Here is a 23,752-nt window from a genome sequence, read left to right on the forward strand (position 1 = left end):
ATTTAGTTTTAGTCCTAAATTAGTTATTTCACAACTGCATATTTCACAATTGCACCATTTCCCTTGCATAACTGTTGCTCTCTGTGTCTTTCTTTGGCCAAGCTGTCTTCCCCCTTCCCTGAGCTCAGTCTGACAACAGCTGTGTGTTATTCCAGAGGAGGAGTCTGTGTGCTTGTGCTTTATTCAGGAGGAGGAGTCTGCCCAGCCATTGGTCGATCACCACAAACTATCAGTAAAGCAGAATGTTAGGGGTGGGGTGGGCTGAAAGTTCACATGCTATACATTTAACGGATCTAAACACAGACCTCTGATATAATTCATGATAATATTTCCATCCCGTTCGAAAGTGAAACAACAACTCAGTCTGAGCAGAGGAAGTATTTCTGTTCCTAGAAAAAGAACAGCAGAACAGCTTGCAGGCTGTGGGAGAACTTGTTGCAGAACTGTTGAAGAAAAGTTGGTGAGTTAGAATTTACTTCTGTATTTAAAGCTTGCTGTCATAAATCATGCTACTTTTTAGATTTAAATGTAAATTAAAGGATGGTACATTAATGTTAAAATAGTTATATTTTTTTTAAAGTGACAAGTACTATTCTTTAATTGCCAAAGAGGTTTTCTACTATTTAAATATGCCCAACTTTTCTCCCATCAGTATAAATGTTTTCTTTATATCTAAAACGGTGGTTTTCATTTGTATCTAAAAGAGTGTGTGGTCCTTCAGAGGGCTGTGTGTAGTTTAAAGGTGTTGAGTGACAGAGATGAAACATGCCAGGTCAGCAAATAACTGTAATGTAAATAACTGTTTTAAGTGACATCTGCCCTGCTAATTTAAGCTGCACACATACTACACTGAGAAGTATATTTCAGAATATTAAAATAGATTTTTCCCTAGTTTATTTATTGTAGACTCTTTACAACTCTTTGAATTATACAGTATTTATCTTATAGGGTAATTCGCACAAAAATTAAAATTCTGTCATCATTTACTAAACCTCCCGTAATTCCAAATCCAAATCTCAAACATTCTTTTATAAAAACACTAGAATACATTTGGGGAAAAAAACATTGACTTTGGTTGTATGGATGAAGAAAAAAAAAGTATCAGTATTACATTTATATATTTTTTTATTATATGTTCCTCAGAAGAAAAATAAGTCATACAGGTTTAGATCACATTAAATGTGATATAATTGTCATTATCTTTTTAACCCTTTTATTTTTGTATAAATCAATCAGTATTATTACCCAAAATCAAAACATTTTTATATATTTCACAATGTGCCAAACGGGTCTTGACTCCTTCACATATATGTTGGGGACCTATAACTGCTTTTTCCATGCTATCCAGTCCCATTTCATATGTAGACACTATTGATAATTATCTGCTAAATTAATTTCAGGGTTTTTAGATCATAAAAAAACTGTTTTCTTTTAAATTTTTGCTTGGATTTGTCAATACATATTTTAGTAGAGACTAAGAAGTGTGATACTGAAATGACCTTTAAACAGTTAGATTGAAATTGCTTTGCTACTCGTGCAGGGACTAGTATGCCCTGTTGCCTGAGGCTTGTGTAAAAGCTTCAAGCGTAAATATTAGAGTAAAAGCCAGTCATGCTGATACACAAAGCTTATATTTGAGCACAGCTAAAAATGTGAAAATAGAAACGATCTAAAAATGTATTTATTTGTACCGAGTGATGAGTAAATAAAAGTGATCTTGAATTAGAGAGTGAGAGGGAGAACTTGTTTTCCATCATCATATAACATTTATGAGAGCTCCTCCTGCCGCTGCAGGCATAAACATTGACACAGTCAAACAAGTTTATAAATTAGTGGCTTTGTCAAACCCATCTCTTAAAAATGACAGCATCCAAACTGCACAAAGTTTTCAGCCTTTGTGTCCTGCAAATATTACAAACTGTAAAAACATGGTAATGGCAGTGTATGATAATTTTATATACTGTTCAGGAAGGAAGTGCAGGGTGTGGACTCTGTGTGCTGATGATTGAAGGAAATAGTGTGAATGTTTCCTTTGTTTCACAGTGAGTGATAAGGCCCAGGGTCTTTAAAGGCCTCTTCCTTTGTTTAGTAACTGCCAGAAAAGTCAACAAAGGCTAAACAAGGCCAATGGAGTTGAACTGAATGTGTCACACAGCACTATATTGTGTAGACATCAACATCTACAGCAGATCTACAGCTGAGTAGAGCACCTAAACATATCATTTAGAGCTGACCATCTGGGTGAAGACAATGACTTCCTAATTTGATAAGCTCCCAATTCAGTTCAACTGCATTCTGAATATTTCAGTTGCTATATTAACAGAGCTGTTTAAATGATTACATGAACGTATGTTGTGGGGGTGGTGAGCCAGTATCCACCACTGACTCACTGGCATCTGCAAAAAAGCATATATTAACTTTACTTATTTACAGTGATGTACATGAAAAATAATAATAGCAACTTTAAAATTCGCCTCTTATTTGCCCTTTCAAATTATTTTAATATGCTCCTCTGATCTAGTCAAATGCCAGTAGGAAGTTATGAACCCCCTGTTGTGTCACAAAACAGCTTTTTCCAGAAATTTGGTAGGAACTTCATAACATAGATTCATAAAATAGCTTGAAAGCCACACAAGCCTCAGATTGACATTGCTGGCTAGAGATGTGGCATCTTGTCACAGTTTCTTTATATGGTCTAAAACACTGTGCTTGGGAATCAGGTTGTGCTTACATTATAGAGATATTTAATCTGAAATCACCTACAATTGTCAGTATCAGCCAAAGTAAAACTTGCTAAATAAACATGCTAATTAATGTCTTGATGATAATCTAAAGAAGCAGTGCAGCTTTTGTAAATAATGGTTAACATTAGAAAACCCAGTGCAAATATTTTTCAGTATTCACATTGGATTTGGATCATGTGCCTTATTTTGGACCATTAAAGACACTCCTGTTATTTCCTCACCCTGTTTCCTGAGAGCCCACTGGAGTGAAGCAATTGCAACTCTCTCTTTTTCTACAGACATCTCATCGTCCCTGAGAACACTCTCCCACAGCTGTCCCCCTCAATCTCACCACCAAATATTTCTTCACGTGCCTGTAATGGCCAACTCCACAGCACAAGCACCTAGCGTAGACTCTACTGAAAGTAAATCTGAAACATCACCCATATCTATTAGTAAGTATTTTGTAGTTTTGTGCACTATACTGAATGAGTGTCGGCGCAAGCTGTGACAACAAAGTTATCAAATGGGTGTGTTTAGATGTGGATTGGTGACATTTAGAAGAGCAGACTGCTCTGAATTTCACACATCATGGAACAGAAATGAGCATGTGTGGTTTGTGTGTGTTGGCAATGGCATGTGTAGCATCGGATGTGTGTTTTATGTCTGTGTGATATTTTTGGCAAGGTATGATATATGAGTGTAGTGCACATTATTCACTATATATATATATAGTACAATATATGTACAATATATATATATATATATATATATATACATATATAGATTATTATTTTTGTGGAAAACATGATACTTTTTTTGGATTCTGAATAGAATGTTTTAAAGAATTTGAAATATTTCTGTTTTTACTGTCACTTTTGGTCAGTTTAATGCATTACTGAATGAATGTATCTATGAACACTTTAAAAAGAAATAGAAAAAAAGAAATTAAAAGTATGATTTTTTTTATAAATATAAATTTTCATTCAACAATGCAGTAAACTGACCAAATGTTACTGACCCCAAACATTTGAACAGTATATTAATAATACCTCTGTTATGTGCTCCTGTCCGTCATGTACAGTATGTAAATATCATTTGTATGTGTGGAATACAAGAAAGTATAGTGAAACAACTAAAATATCAAACAGTTTTGTGGACCTTTGGTTGATCCCAAAACTGTTGTGTTGTACTAGGTTTCTAAGTGCTGGCATACCAGAGTTTTGTTTGACAGTGGGTGATGGCAGCGTGGTACAACTCTGAATGTAAGATATGGAATATGTTTACTAGATCGTGAACAACCAGCTGTGAAAACATAGCCCAAAGCATAACAAGCACATAATAGTCAAAATACAGCAAGGCTCTTGATAATCAACAGAAATCAGTGTAAGTACACTTTGCAAATAATTCACCATGAATGAATTGTACCAGCTGATAGAGTCCTTTGTTTACACATGATGTTTTCTTTGTATTAGCACCGGAAATAATTATGCAAACCCACCCCAAAAAAAAATTAGTGCTGAGTTGACTCTACAAGGTAAAATTTCTGATCTTAGAGGCCAGTTTTGGGTTTTGGGGTTGTAGTAGACTACTATGATCTGGCAAGTTTTGTGAATGAGGTGAAACTGAGGCTTATTTACATAGAAAAAAGGTGTGTTAGTGTCTAGACATACATGATGCTAAAAAAGGGATGATATAAAACATGCAAAAAGCTATTGAAAATTACATTATATATCATAATCCATATGAATAATGTTCTGAACAAGGTCCAACATTTAAATGTAGCCCTCCTTCTAATAAATAAGCTGGAATTTGAATTCCATTGTCCAGACCCACAGGATGTTAAAGTTAAAAGACAGGAAAAGTTTGCTCCAAAACATAATTACATCATGGAGGTTAGTTGGAGCTAATTATGCCTGTTCATCCCCTGTTAAAAAAATAAAATAAAAATAAAAAACAACAGCCCTAAAAACAGAATAAAGTTTATCAGAAAATGCTGTAGTCCATTAAAAGTTACATAATGGTAAACCTTATACTTACAGTTTAACATATGTAATCATATTTAACATAATTAGGTCTTATAATAATATTAATGGGCAGCTGTGGCCTAATGGTTAGAGAGTAGGTGGGGAAGCAACAATCACTCGACTGCTCCCCGGGCGCTGGAGCAAAAATGGCTGCTCCATGTGTGTGTTCACAGTGTGTGTGTGTGTGTTCACTACTCACTGCTCTGTGTATACATGGATGGGTTAAATACAGATCACAAATTTAGAGTTTGGGTTACCATACTTAGCAAATGTCATGACTCACTTTTCACTTAATACATATTTAAATTAAATTAGTGACATAATTTTAAAGGTTGAACTTCCAGATCAAGGCAACAAGATTTGAGGCTGGCATTTCCTGGCATTCATTATTCCCCATTAATCTTTATAAATTTCTATAGGTGGCATTTCAAATGTTGAATATTCATTCTTATGTTTCTGGAAATACCCAGTATGTTGTGATATTTTAAATGACAATTCATACGGAAGAAATTTTTAAAAAATGAACCTCACAGATATTGTATATAGCACTTGAAATTCACTCTGCATCTTTCTTTCATTTGATTTGATTCTATGCTGTCTGTTAACATTTTGAAAACTGAGTTGAAAATAAAGTTGAAAAAACAGAAAAGACTGAAAAGCAAACAAACAAGTGACTATTGGAATATGATTCATGAAAGCCTCAGGAAAAATGTTTGAGCTCAAAGTGATGACAGTGCTGTTTGCCAATATCCCCAACATCTTTTGATATACTTTTCTGCTTTCAAACAAAAAAAGATTCTGTGTGCACTGAGATGAAGTCATGGCACAGATCGGTAACCAGTTTGAAGGTTGTATTTTAGATCACAGTCTTAGGATCAGTTTTCAAAGGAGCCAGCAGGTCATCACCTGTTGTGTGTTGGCATAGTGTTGAGTTTAAATAAACATTCAAAAGTTGGGCACAAGCTGAGTGTAAAGACGGATGAGGGTAATACAATCTTGATGCTAACTGATGACTTACTGATGTGACAGATTAAGTTTTTACAATTTTACATTTTGAAGTAGAGATTAAATAGATCTCAAAGAGGTAAGATGGCTCAAACATTGGAGGGAGAACCAAAGCTAGAGAAGAGATAGAACAAATAAAGGAAATAGGACAATGCTTTGCTTTGTTCTCGGCGAAGGATGAAACAAAGTTGTAACCAGAGGGGTTATAGATTTTTTTCCAGCTACAGGACAAACACTGAGTAAGTATGTGTTCCTCAGAGCAACAAAACAGTGAGCCAAAATGTTGATTTATCTTCTGTTCTGAAAGCTCTCTCATCCAAGTCCCCCAGTATGTGGTGGAAAACATAGCAAACAAAACGCTTGTTGGTCTGTATCCCGCCACAGTACAACAGCTGCATGTGCTTTCACCTTGCATTGGCACTTACACCATGACATTGTTTTTAACTGGGAACTTTTAAATGATGGGCAGTCTGCGCACCTGTGTTTGTAGCTGGAACGGACCAGCAGAAGTTACTGAACTAGTCACTGACTGTGTTTTAGCTCACATTATGTCAGGTACAAATGTTTAATAATAAGAAGAAAAACATTAATTCAGTCATATTTAATATTTAAATTTTAATCATGATGATTTCAGTTATTGGTTTCATAGTTTTTATGGCCTTTGGAATTTTGTAACTGTGTACAAAATTGCACACATTTAATTTGTTCATCTTTTACATCACTATTACATAAATTATCTATTTCTATACTCAGCATAAAAAAACTAATCCTGATAAAAAAAAATACTGAAATATGAAATCTCGAAAACCAAAACAAAATAAGACTTATTGGCTACAAGGTTGTTGTATTCTAAATAAAAAAAATTGATAAACGCCATCTACAATCTGCTTATACCATTTACACTTTGAATAAATTCATTTTGGACTCATTTGACAAACAATGACATGAAAAATTTAAAAACATGCCAAAAAAAGTACTTCAGTATTTCTTTAAGTAGACACTGATGCAATGCAATGAGTTCATTTAGCTGCTTTCTTCAGTTACTATGAGTCTTTTGAATGAGAATGAAATCATTAGACACTGAGCAGTATTACGAATGAAATCTAGCTTAAAAAGAGTTTGTATCTTTGCTGCATTTTTTATCAGTTCCCTGTATGTGATATGTGTATGTCTGTCCACAGGAATGTTGGAAAATCAGCAGCAGGCCCTTTATATTACTACTGACGGAAACAGGCACTGCTCTCAACCAGCTGTCTATAATCAACCTCAGTGTGCCTGCAGTCACTTGACTGGCTCATGAGACCACATGCCCATTAGTAAAATCATTGAAAAGGCTTTTTCTCTCAGAGAATCACTGACTCTCAGCTTGAATGAGGGAGTCTGAGAGTGTGGTGGAGAGAAGAGAGGGAGAGGTATTCTTTCGAGGCGAGATGCGTGACATATGGTTGGGTGAGATAGGAACGGTTACCACTTGAGCCTCAAATCCCAGGCAGATGTGACCTCAGGCCATGAAGGAAAGAGAGAGATGGAGAGAAACACCAAATTGTTTGAGGAAATCAGTTGCAGAAAAGCAGAGAGAGGGGAATAGTGAAGAGCTCTTTAACTGAGACTCCCACAGGACTGAATGTGTGTGTATGTGTGTGTGTACCATATTCTGAATCTCATGACTTGCCCCACAAACAACTGAGCTTGAACTGTGGTCATGATGAGCCTCAGAGCATTGGCAAAATGAAGCCGGTGAGCTGATAATAGACTTATGGTTTCTGTTTACAGATTGTATTGGGGATAGACGCAATTACATACATGGTCATCCATTAACATGTATTAAGTTTGACCCCCAAAAAATATACGATATGTTGCAACTGAAAGAAATCTTTTGGGAGGATATACAGTAGGTGTTATGAGCAGCCAGAAAAGGCAACTTCACTCAAACCATAAGCCTAAACCTTTTTTTTTTTTTACCTCGCGATTCTTTATGAGAAGCAGAGGCAGTAAAGTTATGCTGTTGCAGCTATGCTGCTGCTTCACTTATGCTCTCTGCTGATGCTTGTGGTGTGAAACGGCTAATCCTTTACCTCCAGGACAGACGGATGAAGACGGTAATGTCATGTCTGTACTTATAAACTTGCAATGAAAAGTCTGAAAACTTTAAAACCCTTTCTGTACTCTCAGGTTATGGTCCCTGTGGATATTTCCACATTCCTCTTATCTTCATAGATGTGCACTCTGTTGCCTCCAGTCCTTTTTCTCAATTTGATTTTTCCTCCCCCTCAGCAACACAATCTGATTTCTGGGCCACTGAATAACTGTATATGTGGCCAAGTGACCTCAGGGTCATTTGCAATTTCCTTCTCTTACATATTTTTCTGCGATTCTCAATCTATTTCTCAAACTTTCGCCACTCGCAAAGATTAGATGTCCGAGCCCCAAAGATGATAGACTGACCTTCTCAATGGCAAGTGTCATCTAAAGAAATGAATATCATAATAATAATTATGCTGCTTTGATTATGGCACATGCCATTGTGAGGCATATCCAGATGATGAATGAAGCCATCCAGGCAGCAGAGGCCATTCGGATTCATTGTGTCGCTGCTCAAAAGAATATGTTGGATTCGCGCTTTGGTGTCCGTGTAGTTTCTCAGGGTGATTCACACCAGCTTATGTAAGGGTTAAGAGTCAAGAGTTTTGAGACACTGACAAAGCCAAATGACCTGTTATGACCAGAGTAAAAATACAGACATGCTAGCAGAATGAAAAACTGTACTGACATTTCTAGATGTCGGTGTACAATATAAATGACTGTTTCTGGTCATTTACAGACAGAGTTTATGGAAAGGAAGTGAGGGTGTTACCGAAGTAAAGGGAGATGTGTGGCTGTGTAATGGTGTAGAAGAGTTAGTTTCCCCGTGTTTTTAGTTGCACAGCTGTTGGGGTGGATCCACTTTCAAACCAGCACTCTTTCATGAATCTAGTGCACACTGTACAAACAAACACTAAAATCAAACTGTTTTGGGTTTTGATGGAATAGTATGTCAACGCTTAACTGTCGCTGTCACTACAATATATGCAATATAATCATTTTATATTAAAAAAAGTGTTATAAAATATTATTTCACTCATTATGACCTTTTTATTTGATTTCCACCAATAAATTTCAACAGTGATAATAATAAGATGTAAGCAAAATCGGCATATTAGAATGTTTTCTGAAGGAACACTGAAGACAAATTCAGCTTTGCCATCACAGGAATAAATTACATTAAAAAAAAAAAATACTTAAATAAAAAATCTTTTTAAATTGTAATCAAATTTCACAATATTTCTGTATTCTACTGTATTTTTTATAAATAAAAGCTGCATTGGTGAGCTGAAGAGGCTTCTTTTAAAAACATAAAAAACAACAAAATTTTATTGCAGTTTGCATTTCCATATAAGGAAATGCACCACTATAACTCTTGTGTCATATACAAATGTCATTCATATGTAACTCTTCTGCTGTGTTTGCCTTGTTTTGGTCATTTCAAAACCCCTATGAGTTTCTTTACTCCTTGGAAAGCATATTATGTTTTTTCAGAATGCCATGAATGTTGCAGAAGGACATTTTGTAGAATGACTTCAGAAGCCTTTCTTGTTTGTTTGTTTTGTTTTTTTTTATACCAATTCTCATTCACACAAAAGGCTACAATAATAATTACTGTATCTCTAAAGTAGTATTAATCGTTATATTTCTATGAAAATAGTTAAGTCTCACAACCACAGTATAATGATAAAAGTACAGACGAAAAATATAGTTGGAATCAAAAAAAAAAAAAAAAAAAATTCCAGCTGATCGGATTCCATCCAACTTTAAAGAGCTTGATCATATAAAGCAGATGACAAAACTGCCACACACACTTATAACAAACAGACCAATTGATGGATGTTAATAAAGTTATTGTTATATTTATCTTTATACAGTGAGTATAGAAATCACATCATTAAAATAATCATGTTGTTGCTTTGCGGCCTGAAATGAAGATGGACACACTTTTTGTTTTAGCCATCTGTACCGTATTTACTCAGTGCAACTTTTAAAATCCAAGTGAAAGGTATAAAACCAACATTTCTGAAAAAAAAAAAAAAACTGAATCAGTGACTTGGAAAAAGGATCACAATGTCAGTATTTTGTTGAACCACCTTTCTGTCTCTACAAACTTTGCACATCTAGACTTTGCAGTATTTGCCCACTATTCTTTGCAGAACCGCTCAAGTTCAGTTAAATTTGATGGTGAGCGTTTGTGGACTATAAGGCCATGCAAGGGCATTCACCTTTTTCTCCTTCAAACACTGTGTGCTCAGTGCTTTGGGTCATTCTTTTCATGTTGGAAGATAAAACATCATCCCTTTGACAAATTTCTGGCAGAGGGCAGCAATTTTTCCTCAACATTTTGCCACATCGATTTTTCCTTCTATCATGACAAGTTCTCCTGTCCCTGCTGCAGAGAAACACCCCATAACAGGATATGACCACCGCCATGCTTTACTAGACTGGAGGAATGGGGTTATTTGGATGGTGAGCTAAATTGGATTTCCGCCAGACATATCGTTTGATGTCGAGGCCAAATTATTCAATTTTAGTCTTATCTGCCAAAGAATCTTCAAGGTGTGTTTTAGGAAAAGCTCGGTCATGACTGAATGAGGCCTTTCTTGAGGAGTGGGTTTTTTCTCGCAACCCTCCCATACAAGCCACATTTGTGGAGAAGTTATTCTGTTTTTTATTTCATTTTTTCAACATGTTGGTTTTTTATCTTTCACTTCGATGTTGCAGCTGGATGAAACAAAAACAGTCTGTCTTGATTCCAGGCGGAAAGCAACCAAATTTGATTATTTTAAGTTGGGGGGGGGGGGTTCTTTTCTATATCCACTGTAGTTATTGTTCTTGTTGTGAAAAGGGCATTATGCGATACTGTATGGTTAAAGGGTGGGGTTATAGGGTTTAAAAACTATACCAATATAATATATTTCTGTTATACCGTTTGTTGTTATATAATCCTCAAGAGAGTTGAGAATTTCAGCAGAGCTGTGTTGAGGTTGGGCAGGATCAAATTTTCTACAGCACCCTTATGAGACTGCCCAGCTCAATAACAGAAATCTTTCCCTCTCTCCCCTCCTCAATGTAAAAACACAAGTTTTCAGCATGCTTCCCACCCCCTCTCTTCCTCCAAGTCATACTGAAATCTCATTCCATTAGTTTTCCTTCCCTGTCTTCTGTTCTCAGCTCATTTTTCTGTTAGGAATGGACAGAGATGTGGTTTTCTCATTCTGTCTTCTCCATCTCAGCCCAGTAAAGTTATGAATTTAGGGTTATAAGAATCATTGAGCTCTTGTGTGATATATGCTTGCTAGGGGTGTAACGATACGCGTATTCGTATTGAACCGTTCGGTACGACGCTTTCGGTTCGGTACGCGGTACGCATTATGTATACCGAACGGTTCGTTGGAGTATTTAATTATATTTGAAAAAAAAAAAAAAAAAAGAGAGAGAGAGAAATATAATGATATGCGTTCAACAAGGTAGCCCAATAACCCAAACAACGTAACAGGCAACGCCCCTGACACTCCCGAAGAAGAAAAAAACACCATCTTATATGTTTATGTTAGGCTACTCAGCAGGCGCTCGCTCACTCAGTACGCGCTGAAGGCTCGTTGCAAAATAGCCAATGCGTTTAACAGACTAGAAATGAGAAGATCCCCCAATAACCAACAGGTCTGGTGTTTGGGTGCACTTTGGATTCCCTTTAAGCTATAATGGTGATGGCAAGAGAGTGGTTTCCTTTCCAAAGCGCTCGGGCAGAAGCGCTCATGAGGCGTCTGTCTTTGCTAAGCAACAATGACGTGCTCTCTCCATGAGACGCGGAAATTTCAGCGAAGGATAAATGGATTTGCAGCTCTAAAAATCGCTTGCAGTAGCTCTGCTACTAAATTTATTTCAAAATTGCAATCCATATACAACTATGATCAGCTGATCCTTCATCTTGGCTGAGCTCTCAACGTCGTTACGGGAAAGGATGAAGCTGATTGGTTGGTTCTTGTCACATGACCCGCGGTGCGCTTGCGGCATTCTGAAAAGTTGAGATGTTTTTTCATTTTGCTATATCTAAAACGTATCGAACCGAACCGAACCGAACCGTGACATCAGTGTATCGTATCGAACCGAACCGTGAATTTTGTGAACCGTTACACCCCTAATGCTTGCACCTGTACTGTCCTAATGGTTGCCTAAACTGTGCTCAGTGAGCTGTATGTGTGTTGCATGAAGCAAATCGATATAATAGCTTGCTGTGATTAACCTTCTTTTGCTACTTCAGCTCTGGCCTACTGACTCAATTAATATCTCACTTACTTCTAACCCAAAATTAAATTATTTAGTGTACTACATTGACATCATTGTAATATTACTGCATAACTGAAGTACTGTCAGTTTAAGTAGCCTTTCTCCTAATTATCATTGGCTTGTTTGCTAATTTATAAAATAAATGTAAAGATTTACATAGAATAACACTTTAGTTTAATCACCAGTTCTCAGTATTAAATTACTAGCATATTGGCTGTTTATTTGTACTGATGAAGCACATATTAATGCCTTATTATGCATGACCATATTTTAGATCCCTTAATCCTTCCCGATACCTAAACTTAACAACTGTACCTTACTTACTATTAACAAGCAGGAAAGGGGAAGTTGTAGTAGTTGGTTAATAGTGAAAATTGGACCTTAAAATATAGTGTGACCCATGAAATAAATGGTAAGAAAAATATATATTTTTCTTGATTTCATGTAAAAAAAAAAATTAAAAATAAGATACATTTATTTCAAAATAATGCAATTTTGCGTCTTTGGTTTCTCAAGCAAATGTATTATGTTTAAAGTGTCTTCTGTGTGAACTGTGCTTTATACATCATTGACAATAGACAAAGACTTTTTGCTCACAAGATTTGGCTAATATGACATACATAAAAGGTGTAAAACATTGCAATTTCGTGATTTCTGGTTCCATAGAATGATTCTTCATAACTCGGAAAGGCTGATGAACATCGTTTGACCTTGACACTAGCTTCCTCATCATCAGTTTTCTGATATGATTTTGCAGGGCAATCACATTACCAACAATACAGTGTAGAAATACAGTGACTGTCCTCTCAAGTCTGATAGAAATTACTATCATAAAACCTGTTTAAGAGTTGGATTTAAAGGTCTGAATAGCCTTGGTGGCATAGAGGAATCTGAGAAAAGCTCATGACAAGTATATGAGAGATTTATTGATGGGCTTGCATGCTTTCACTCAAGGCTGTTTTGAGGACTTTTTATGTGAATCTGTGCATTGCAGACACAGTAAATAATGTGATGATTTTTTTACAATCTCAAGTCTTATAAGGGGCTAAAAGTCATTGAAAACGTAATACATAAAACATATTACTGTGAAGAAACAAGGTCAGTTGTTCTTTAAACCTCCAAACTTTTTAATTCCACAGTGTTGTGAGATGAGGAGATCATGGGATCATGACTCATAGACAGCCAAATATGATTGTTCCCAGATGTAAACACAATTATATTTCTTATTTATCAAGTACACAGTTATACTTTGTATTTATTTTTTTATTTTTATTTTTTTAACTTTTAAAGGGACACTGAGTAGGAATTACTCCCATCTAGTGGTGAAATTGTATTTTGCATTCAAACTAACTTTGCTCTCCAGCGCCTCGCTTTTTCAAATGCGCGTTGCATCTACGGTAGGCGATATGTACCAAAAAGCTTTGACAGGATGTATTCTAATAGCACTTCGTCGAGTTTTCCTTCAGGTGAACAGGTGTGTTATTTCAAACAAACTGCAACATGACAACTAACAAACGAATGTTACAGTATGAATTACTGACTGTGGAAAACATGAAATATTGTAATTAGTAGTTATGTCTAATTTATTCGGTTTTTTTTTTTTAAATTATATGCATTGTTAGATATAAAAAAAAATATTGTAATATAGATTGTAACACTGACTTACCTGTCGAGAAGAAAACTGGCCACTTCAGCGTCTCTTTTGAAATCTTTATCCAGCATTAGCTCTTTCCACCTAGAAAAAGCTTCCCCGGCATTAACTCTTGTTTTCTGTAATCTACGGTCACGTTTCCTTTTACGTTCTATTTTTTACTGTTTTGGCGACTATGTTTTCATCTCCTGTGGCGCGGCATATGTATGGTCCATAATAAGAATGCAATCCAGACTTTTAAACTTGCCGGTGCAGTTTCAAGCGCCTCTCACTGCTCTGCACCTGCGTTTCTGGCTCTGACCGAAAACGCTCTGTGGAAACGCGTTGGCTTAGTACTTTTTGTCCCTCTCTGCTATTATAGTTTTGCAAGATGGCGGAACTACATGGAAGCCTCCGTCAACCTACCCGTCCCATGTATATAAAGATAATAAATTCTTCATTTACAAGGATTAGTTTAAACATTGGCATAGTTATTTGTACACCATTGAGGGCATATTTATGAATAAAAATATTGATTTTAGATAATAAAATACCTAAAAAGCTACTTATTGTCCCTTTAACTAAACTTTTACAAGAACCCCGCAGCATTCCCACTGGACTCCACTTAACAACCTTGCATAGGACTGTGGGAATGAATTCTCATTCTTACCTCCTCTGAGGAGCAGAAAAAGTGTAAAACAGTGTGAAATCCATTAGGAATTTTTGCAGGATACGTCATAGACTTTCACCTATGTGGTGGCCTTATTCTTCCTCACTGTGACTGCTGCACCACAGAACAATCTATCTAATTAAAATATGTTGATTAACTAGGACTGAGCATTTGTATGGTTTGTTAGAGGTTCATTATAGGCTAAGGCTCCTCTGCAGCTCCCTCAGGTCATCATCTATTGTCAATGTCCTCACTGGCAATGGGTAATTTAAGGGGAAGCTGCTTAGCTTTTAATGCTTCTTCACATAGTGGGATTTAGGCTTACATTTTACAACCAATTGGTTTAAAGCTGAAGTGTGCAATTTGTTCAATTTAAAAATATATTTTACTATCATATTCACTGGCAACTGCAGTATAAGAGAGGCATTCATGGATTGATTTTCACTGAAAATATAAATCTCTGTTATATCTTTTAATATCTCTGTCAGAGAGTGAGAGGACAGGGGTGTCTAAAAGCAAGCGTAGCGAGGCGTTTAGTGGCTGTTAGCTTGGCGCAGGCGGTTGGCCACAGTCGAGTGCTTTCCTGACAGACATCAGAGCTGTTCATTCTCTACGTGAAACATGAAAGCCTGCCCTGACTCTATCACTTCAGAGATGAGACAAGGATCTTTCTTCCTGCAGTTTTGACAATGTACTATAGAGCCTGTTTGGGGAGGCGATGGGCCTTTTTGGCACATTTAGTGAAATTAAAAGGAGCGGCAGAATCAGTGTGCAAACTTATAGATTCTGGATTACAAGAGGAAGCTGTAGTTTTAGTGTCTTCTTCAAAGTCTGATAAAGTTATTTGGGAATAAAACAATTTCTAGTACATTACATGTCTAGAAGTAGACTATTAAGGACTACTTTTAACCTAGTTATCCAATATGTGTGAGGCTAACGGATGAGAGCCAGATCATTGGTTGTCCCCAGGAATAAAATGTTCAGATCAGAGCTAAATGCCATTGCATTTGGTAGTTGTCCAATTTGTGGAAATTTGGACAGATTTACAGTTTGGGCACTGGGCAGAGCAACAATGAGAAATTTGCATTAACTCAAGCTGGAAAGTTATCAGCTTTATGCGTTTCCCACCCAAGAACTGAAGGGAGTGGAATTCATTCTGGCTCTTGGTTTTGCTGCCCATCCTATCGGGAGACAATTACCAGAGCGCTTCAAAAGCTGGCTATGGGCAAGATTAGCTCCATTTCTGGGAAGGTGATGAAAGCAAATGTCTTGCTGCTGGATCTGCTCTGCCCTGGGTCTGTGTGGCAGAAGAGACAGAGAGGGTGGAATGCCTTTGGCCCTCATCATCTTTCAGGCCCAACCCATCGGCTTTTATGGCAGGCTGAAAAAAAAGAAGCTGTTCTTCAGATCTGGCTACGCAGCACAGATGTCCTCCTCCGTGTCACAGCGGCTGGCAGATTTCACTAACGAGGCTAACGAGGGGACGCCTCCAGATGAGACAGACTCCCTCGTGTTTGCATGGCAGATATAGCAGAGATTTAATCCGTCCTGGGGAGCTGTGGCTCTTCACTAAGTGTGACTAGAAAGATCTTTTGTATCAGGCTTAAAGGGTTACTTCACCCGAGAATTAAAATTTGTCCAACTTCTACTCACCCTCGAAGCATCCTAGGTGTATGTGACTTTCTCCTTTCAGAATAATCTGATTTTACATTAAATATTATTCCTTGCTCTTCCAAGCCATTTGGGAGTAAGCGGTTGTTTGTTGTCAACAGTTCAGAAGACGTGAAATAAAGTGTTCAAATAGGTAATAAAACGTCCCTTACATGGCTCCGGTGGGGTGAATAAAAGCCCCCTGTAGCGAATTAATTCATTTTTATGCCCGCCAGTTCTTTGAACCAGTGACGTGACTGAAAACTATGAATGGTGAGTTGTGGCAAGACCATTATTTTTCCAATTCAGTTTGGGGAAGCCAGTGGTTCAGAAATTCCATACTCCAGATTTTAGTCCTAAATAGATTTGCCTCTCTATTCACGGAGATGTGACCTGTGAGTGTGAAAACAACAGTGTTTATCCCCTTTCTCAACTGTCCTAACAGCTAAAGCACATGTCTGCATTCTTAAAGGTGCACTAGGTCATTTTTTTGTTCATGTTTCTTGTCCTTGGTCTAGTGATGTGCATTACAGAAGCAAAAGTTTTCAATTAGCAATGTTAATATAGAAATCTTGCATTTGCATTTATGACTGTAGGAACATTTCCAATAACAGGGGGAATACTAAGAAAATGAATAGAATTTAGCTGGTCACAACTCATGTTAGTGTATATTATTTTAAACATAGGCCTATTTTTAAAAAAAAAACTGTTATTGATTTTAATTGTCAGTGTTGTGATGTAATGGAAGTAGTGAGCGACAGATCTTTTTTTAGTGCTGCGAAGTACATCTGAGTGAAATGGATCATTGAAAAATAAAAATAAGTGTATGACCCTACTCTATTAAAGAGATATATTTCATCCAGAGTCTGAAGTTATGAGGAAAAGATGCTGTGGAGAGAAAACGTGACGTGACATTCAGCCAAGTATGGTGACCCATACTCAGAATTTGTGTTCTGCATTTAACCCATCTGAAGTGCACACACACAGAGCAGTGAACACACACACACACACACTGTGAACACACACCCAGAGCAGTGGGCAGGCATTTATGCTGCGGCACCTGGGGAGCAGTTGGGGGTTCAATACCTTGCTCAATGGCACCTAAGTCATGGTATTGAAGGTGAAGAGAGAAATGTACATGCACTCCCCCACCCACAATTCCTGCCAGCCCGGGACTCGAACTCACAACCTTTCGATTGGGAGTCCGACTCTCTAACCATTAGGCCACGACTTCTCCTCAACCCACCAAACCTTGGTGGAGCTGAAAGCACTTGATTGATTTAGAATAATTCACTGGCTGAGAGCCTCTGTCTTTTTTGTTATCTTTCCTTTTTTTTAATATAACTATACATTTTCTAGAGAACTAATTATTGAACTCATAAGGCGACATTAAAGGTCACATGAGAGGATGTTATACCTGCAAACACACCTTCATGCCTTTCACATTATCCAAATGTGAGTGTTCCGTGCTCCTAGATTACTCCAAATATAATCACGCTGTTAACACCGTATCACAATGAGCTTTTAATCACAATGTAACAGGTTATTAGACACTGACGATGAAGCTTAATTGTTCATGTTTTGGGGCATCTGCTTGGTAAACCTGCATTATCCTTTATGTTTAAAAATAGTTTTGGGGTCTCACTAGATCCATCTCCTTTTTGAATGCAACATGTTTGATCTGTTTGACCTGTCATTCAGTGAAAGTCAAGGCAAGGCAGCAGATGTTGCCTTTGCAATAATTCATGATTATCTTCAATCACTTTCTTTAACGAGCTCTTTGTCCCCATGGTGATGGAGAGAATGAGTCTCAATATGACAGAGGAGACAGATGTCTATAAAAACAAAGCATCATGAAAGATTCACGTGTGTTGTTATAACATAGAAAGAAAGTCAACAGTATGTGTTTTGTGAAGGATCAGTGAGACGGGAAGGATCGTGTTGTAGAGTTGCATGGCGGCACTGCTAAAAAAAAACATTTATCTTCAAAACGTTTTAGAACTCATTTTAAAGAAAACGAACAGAGATAACTTTGATAACATCTTAACTTTGATAAAATATAAATACATTATTGCTTAAAATGAACAGAGGCGAATAGCAACAATACTAGAACTGACACTGTATTACAAAATGGACAAAATGATATGTGATATGATCATTCTTATAAAAAAAAAAAAAAAAAACTCAGTTTGTCATATAGTATAACCAATATTGCTTCATCAAAATATTTTCTTCTTGTCTTTAGAGGGACCATATTTTGAAGCCATAGTTGCAGGTAAGTGTAACAGCTCACAGACTTTCACATATCTAACATGCCTTCATTTCACCTACAATGTAAAACTGTGCATATTTTGCCCTAAGTCAATATTTCTACCTAATTTGACCCTTTAAAAATGACTTTTGTCAGGGCTGCATTTCCTGAGAGCATTGTAAAGCCTAGATAGTTCTTAGAGACCATTGCTGTCAATGGTTTCGGTGATCTACTTAAGCTTAAGCTTACGTTTAGGTCTAGCACAGCTGTTTTTGAGCCAGTCACCTGACCTGTAAATGTCATGTGACTATTTACTCTGGAGTCAAAGAAAAATTCTGTAATAAATTGCAAAACAAGAACACGGACAGTCCAAAAACTTTCACTAACAGCTATTCTAAACAGTGATATAAAGGCATCATAATATACGAATTTTAATTTCTAAATATCAAATCCATTTAAAACTCTCCAGAACAAAACTGGGCACTGGTGGAATATCTTATATATGATAATGACATATGTTACTTATTCAAAGTGCATGGCTGTCAGTGGTGATAAATGCTTTTTGCCTCCAGAGTGTGTAGTTAGCACTTTGATGATGGTCAGAGAGGCTTGGAAGATTTCTGTACAAATGAGAGGTAATTATTGCACAAGATGTTTCCTGGCCTCAAAAGATCTCTGGCTGAGCAAAAAAAGAAAAAAAGTACCACAGTGGTCTCACTTTAGCTCATTTACACATGAATAATCAGTGTGTGGGTTTGTTCTCATGCACTGAAGTAATTGGAATCAGTAAACCTCAGCAGGGTTCTTGTTATTGCATCTCCCTGTCCTCTCGCTTTAATATAGATGTTGGACATGATTTAAATCAAATCTTTAAATTCCCACTTGAATATAGCTAAAGATAAGTGGAGTCGACAATAAAATTACTAAACTAGTTATAGACCAAGGCATAGACTAATTAATCAGCCAACATTTGAATATTTAAACATAATTGGCAAATGCCTTTTTTATCCCATTATCAGAGTTTTTATCAATATTTTGACTTAGTTTTGAATTACTTCCAATTTTTTCTTCTTAAATTTTTATTTTAGTTAAGGTTTGAGTAATTTTGTTGTTCGTTTGTTTGTTTGCTTTTTTAAATATGTCTATATAGCTTTTATTTATTATATATAGCTTTTATATATTAATTAGTTATTTTAACATTAAGTTGATTTAAAAAAAAAAATCTGGTTTTAATTGACTAATTAATTAAATTTACGTAAAGGGTGTGCATCTTATTTGCTGAAAAAATACAATAATGAATTTGTATTATATCTTAATTGTCATGACCATCAACCACCTTCAGATATTGGTATTAGCTTTTGAATCAGAAATATGTTCCAGATTTAGTACAAGCTCACTCAACAACTTTTGTGTCCTGTTGTTGACTAATACAAAAATAAACAAACAAACAAACCCCCAAAAATCCTTTTAAAATCCTTATCTGTATCGACCACTGACAAAAACCCATACTGCCAGTAATGCTCCACTGAACTCCAAACAGTGTAGTCGTTCAGTCTCACCTAATAGCTGCATCCCATGGGCTATCTCCTAATATATCCTGTCTTTCTCTGTGTCTGTGTGTTCTAGTTGTCATTGCGGTGGTAGTTCTGGTCCTGATCCTCCTCCTGGCCGTCATTCTGCGATACATGTACAAGCACAAGGGCACATATCATACCAATGAAGCCAAGGGCACAGAGTTCGCAGAGACAGCAGACGCTGCTCTGCGTGGAGACCCTGCCCTGCAGGACGCCATGGATGAGAGCAAGAAAGAGTATTTTATATGAAACACAATAGCTGGCCCTTTATTCACGTCATAGGCTCACATGATGCCTCAATCCTGTTTGCTGGAGCAGTGAAGTAACTGACTGAGCTCCCCGCAAGCAGAAACTAACAAGAAGAGTATTCTGAAATTCCTCTATATTTTAATATCTGAGATCATTTATATTTATTTGTTCCTGAAAAAGAGATAACAGTGAGCATACATGAAAAAAATAGATGCTGCACTCCTTGTAAGGCTGAGTCTGAACAAACATCAGCTCAGGAGAATGTGAGGATATTCAGACGAAGGGAAGGAAAGTCTTGGATCTTATTAGACAAGATATGAATGTGAATGATAGGTGACATTTCAGGACATTTAAATGTAAAATTTAAAGAACACTGTAAAAAAAAAAAAACAAGAATGTGAAATTAAAGCTGCAGTAGGTAACTTTTGTAAAAATATATTTTTTACATATTTATTAAACCTGTCATTATGTCCTGACAGTAGAATATGAGACAGATAATCTGTGAAAAAAATCAAGCTCCTCTGGCTCCTCCCAGTGGTCCTATTGCCATTTGCAGAAAGTCATGCGCTCCCTGTAAAAAATAACCAATCAGAGCTGCGGTCCGTAACTTTGTTTGTGTTCAAAATGTAGAAAAATGTATATAATAAGCGAGTACACCATGAATCCGTTTTCCAAACCGTGTTTTTGGCTTGTCCTGAATCACTAGGGTGCACCTATAATAAGTGTTTAAATTCGGACTATTTTAGATTGCTTCGGGGGTACCGCGGCGGAGTAACCCAGTACCTTTGTGATTCTTCATAGACATAAACAGAGAGAAGTAGTTCCGGCTACGATGTTCTTCCGCAAGACGCAAGCACTTCTGTTTATTAACCGCTAGAGCGTCAAATGTTCCCTACCGCAGCTTTAATTGGTCTCATATATATATATTGTATACTGTATATGCCATATATAAGAATCAGGGATCAGATTCTTCTTTCTAAGTAAGAAGTTAAATTCAAAAAAGTTTATTCACTTTCTTAAGAGCATCTTATTTTTTAAAGATGAAAAGATCTCTGGTGTGTCTGATTATATGGCAGTTCTTGCTAAAGACTCACTGATCAACTTAATGTAAAACACCTCAAAAGCATATCTGCCTGCAAATTAATGTAATGATTGTAATAAACATTTTCTTCCTGACTGACTTTACAGGATTTCAGTACTCAATCTCACATTGCCATGTATTTACTGAGCCTGTCTCAAAATTGCACTCCATCTTTCTTGCACTAGGACATACAGCTCATTAAGCATATAAGAATATATACATATGAAATAGGAAGGAAAATAATCCAATAGGAAAAACAGTGGAAGAATAGCCATTGGGTTATTAGAGGCAGAAATATGTTATATTTCTGCCGGATCCTTATTATTTACATACATTTACATGTAAATAATCCTTATTATTTAAATACATTTACATGTAGTCATTTAGCAGACGCTTTTATAAAAAGCAACTTACAAATGAGGACAATGAAAGCAATCAAAATCAACAAAAGAGCAATGATATACAAGTGCTATAACAAGTCTCAGCTTAAATGCAGTACACATAGCAAGGGCTTTTAAATAATATGAAAAAAGTTAAAGTGACTTTGTTCTTCTTTGGGATGGCACAATCAACCGACGATCACTTGCAGAATTCAAGCTTCTAGAAGGCACATACAGTAAGTCAGAAGTCATGAATTTAGGTAAATGGGTGCAGAGCCGGTGGTAGTTTTGTAGGAAAACATCAATGCCTTGAATTTTATGCGAGCAGCTATTGGTAGCCAGTGCAAATTGATAAAAAGAGGTGTGAGGTGTATTCTTTTCGGCTCATTAAAAATTAATCTTGCTGCCGTGTTCTGGATTAATTGTAAAGGTTTGATAGAACTGCTGGAAGACCTGCCAAGAGAGCATTGCAATAGTCCAGCCTGGACAGAACAAGAGCTCGAACAAGGAGTTGTGCAGCATGTTCTGAAAGAAAGGGCTTGATCTTCTTGATGTTGAATAAAGCAAATCTGCAGGATCGGACAGTTTTAGCAATGTGGTCTGAGAAAGTCAGCTGATCATCAATCATAACTCCAAGGCTTCTGGCTGTTTTTGAAGGAGTTATGGTTGATGTGCCATACACTCTCACCTAAAGGGTGCATATTATTACCTTTTGAAGGAGAACCACCCCAGTGATGGCTTTTGTGCCTTTATTTTTGAGAGTGTAGGTGTTAACCATGTGCATCATACTGAGGTGATTCTAAATATAACAGTTTCTTCTGCTTGTGAAAAAAAAAAGATTGTTGTAAGAATATCTATAATGTAATTGTTAGACTGAACTAATAAAATATTTGCTGGTAATTAGAAGTAGTAGAGTAAGTCAGTGGAGTAAATAAATGAGGACAAATATATGCTTCAGATGCCTTAACCTTTTTTTTTCATATATGTTAATGCTTTAGCAACAAATAAAATGAATTATATTGCTTGTTGTTCTAGTTGCCTTTTTTCAGTTTCCCAATGTTATCGAAGGAAGGAAGGAGAGAAAGGGTACTCTCAAAAATGAAAAGTTTCATCATATACTCAAGCTTCTATGTCTTCCTTATTTATAGCAGATTTTCTAAGCTGCTCCTCACAATGAATTAAAAGTAAACAGTGACCATAGCTGTCAAACAAGATTATCAGTGAATAATAGTTCAATTTAGGTCTGTTCCACACATAGTGTTCTCAAATGGCTCAGAAGACTTGAAATAAAGTGCGTGAGTCATATACTTTTATGATGCTTTTATAGTGCTGTTTTTGCTCAAATCTTCTTTTGTTTTCCACAGAAAAAAACTAAACAAAAAAGCATAGTCATTCAGGTTTGGAACGAGATGACGGTGAGTAAATGATGACAAAAGTTTAATTTGTGAATGAACTATTTCCTTTAAGCTTACAGCAACTGGCAGTTAAGAGAGCTCCTGCTGTGCTCAGTTTAGTGATTTTTGGATCAAACAACCAGGCTTCGGGCCATTGATAGTTTCAGTTCCTCTTCATGGAGGAGTAATTATTACAGGTGTTGCGCTATTCGCTCCTGGGAAACCAGAATGGGCAAATAAAATACTGAAATATTATCTCATGCAAACAGTTTGTGTGGCAGTGGGACATTGAGTGCTATAAATATGATTTGAGTTGATGTGTGCCGTGATAAATCATTTTTCAACGAGATCTGTCCTGGACGATTTTTACCAAAAACTGCACACATTATTCAAAGGCCAGTACAGATGCTGATGCAACAAAATGAAAATGCCAGACGCTTTGGAGGTGAGCTCCACCGCGAGAATCCACACGAGTGAGAGATATTTTTCTTTTGATTAATTTTTTGCTTCAAGGATGGAGGCTGAAAATAAGCCCTGAGCACCAAATCTCATCTCACCTTCTCACCCCCTCTTCCTACATCCAGCGCTCTTGATTAATGACACCCCACCACTAAAGGTTTCTGCTGTGCTTTTTTAACATCTGAAAGGACAGCTTTGTGTTATAACTAGACCTTCTGTCATCACTTATATTTTGATAATCAACACTGACACCTCTATGATTAATCTTCCACAAACAGGAGTGA

General features: G+C 36.6%; 1 protein-coding gene across 1 annotated transcript; it reads left to right on the forward strand.

Moving 5' to 3' along the window:
- Positions 1-225: 225 nt before the first annotated feature.
- LOC128019778 (glycophorin-C) lies at positions 226-22,643 on the forward strand. The gene is made up of 4 exons (XM_052605984.1): positions 226-460; positions 3,023-3,178; positions 18,326-18,355; positions 19,958-22,643. The coding sequence occupies exons 2-4, from the start codon at positions 3,103-3,105 to the stop codon at positions 20,152-20,154; spliced, it is 303 nt and encodes a 100-aa protein (XP_052461944.1). The 5' UTR covers positions 226-460; positions 3,023-3,102; the 3' UTR covers positions 20,155-22,643.
- Positions 22,644-23,752: the final 1,109 nt, after the last annotated feature.

The sequence above is a fragment of the Carassius gibelio genome, chromosome A9, assembly GCF_023724105.1.
Source record: "Carassius gibelio isolate Cgi1373 ecotype wild population from Czech Republic chromosome A9, carGib1.2-hapl.c, whole genome shotgun sequence".
NCBI lineage: Eukaryota > Metazoa > Chordata > Actinopteri > Cypriniformes > Cyprinidae > Carassius > Carassius gibelio.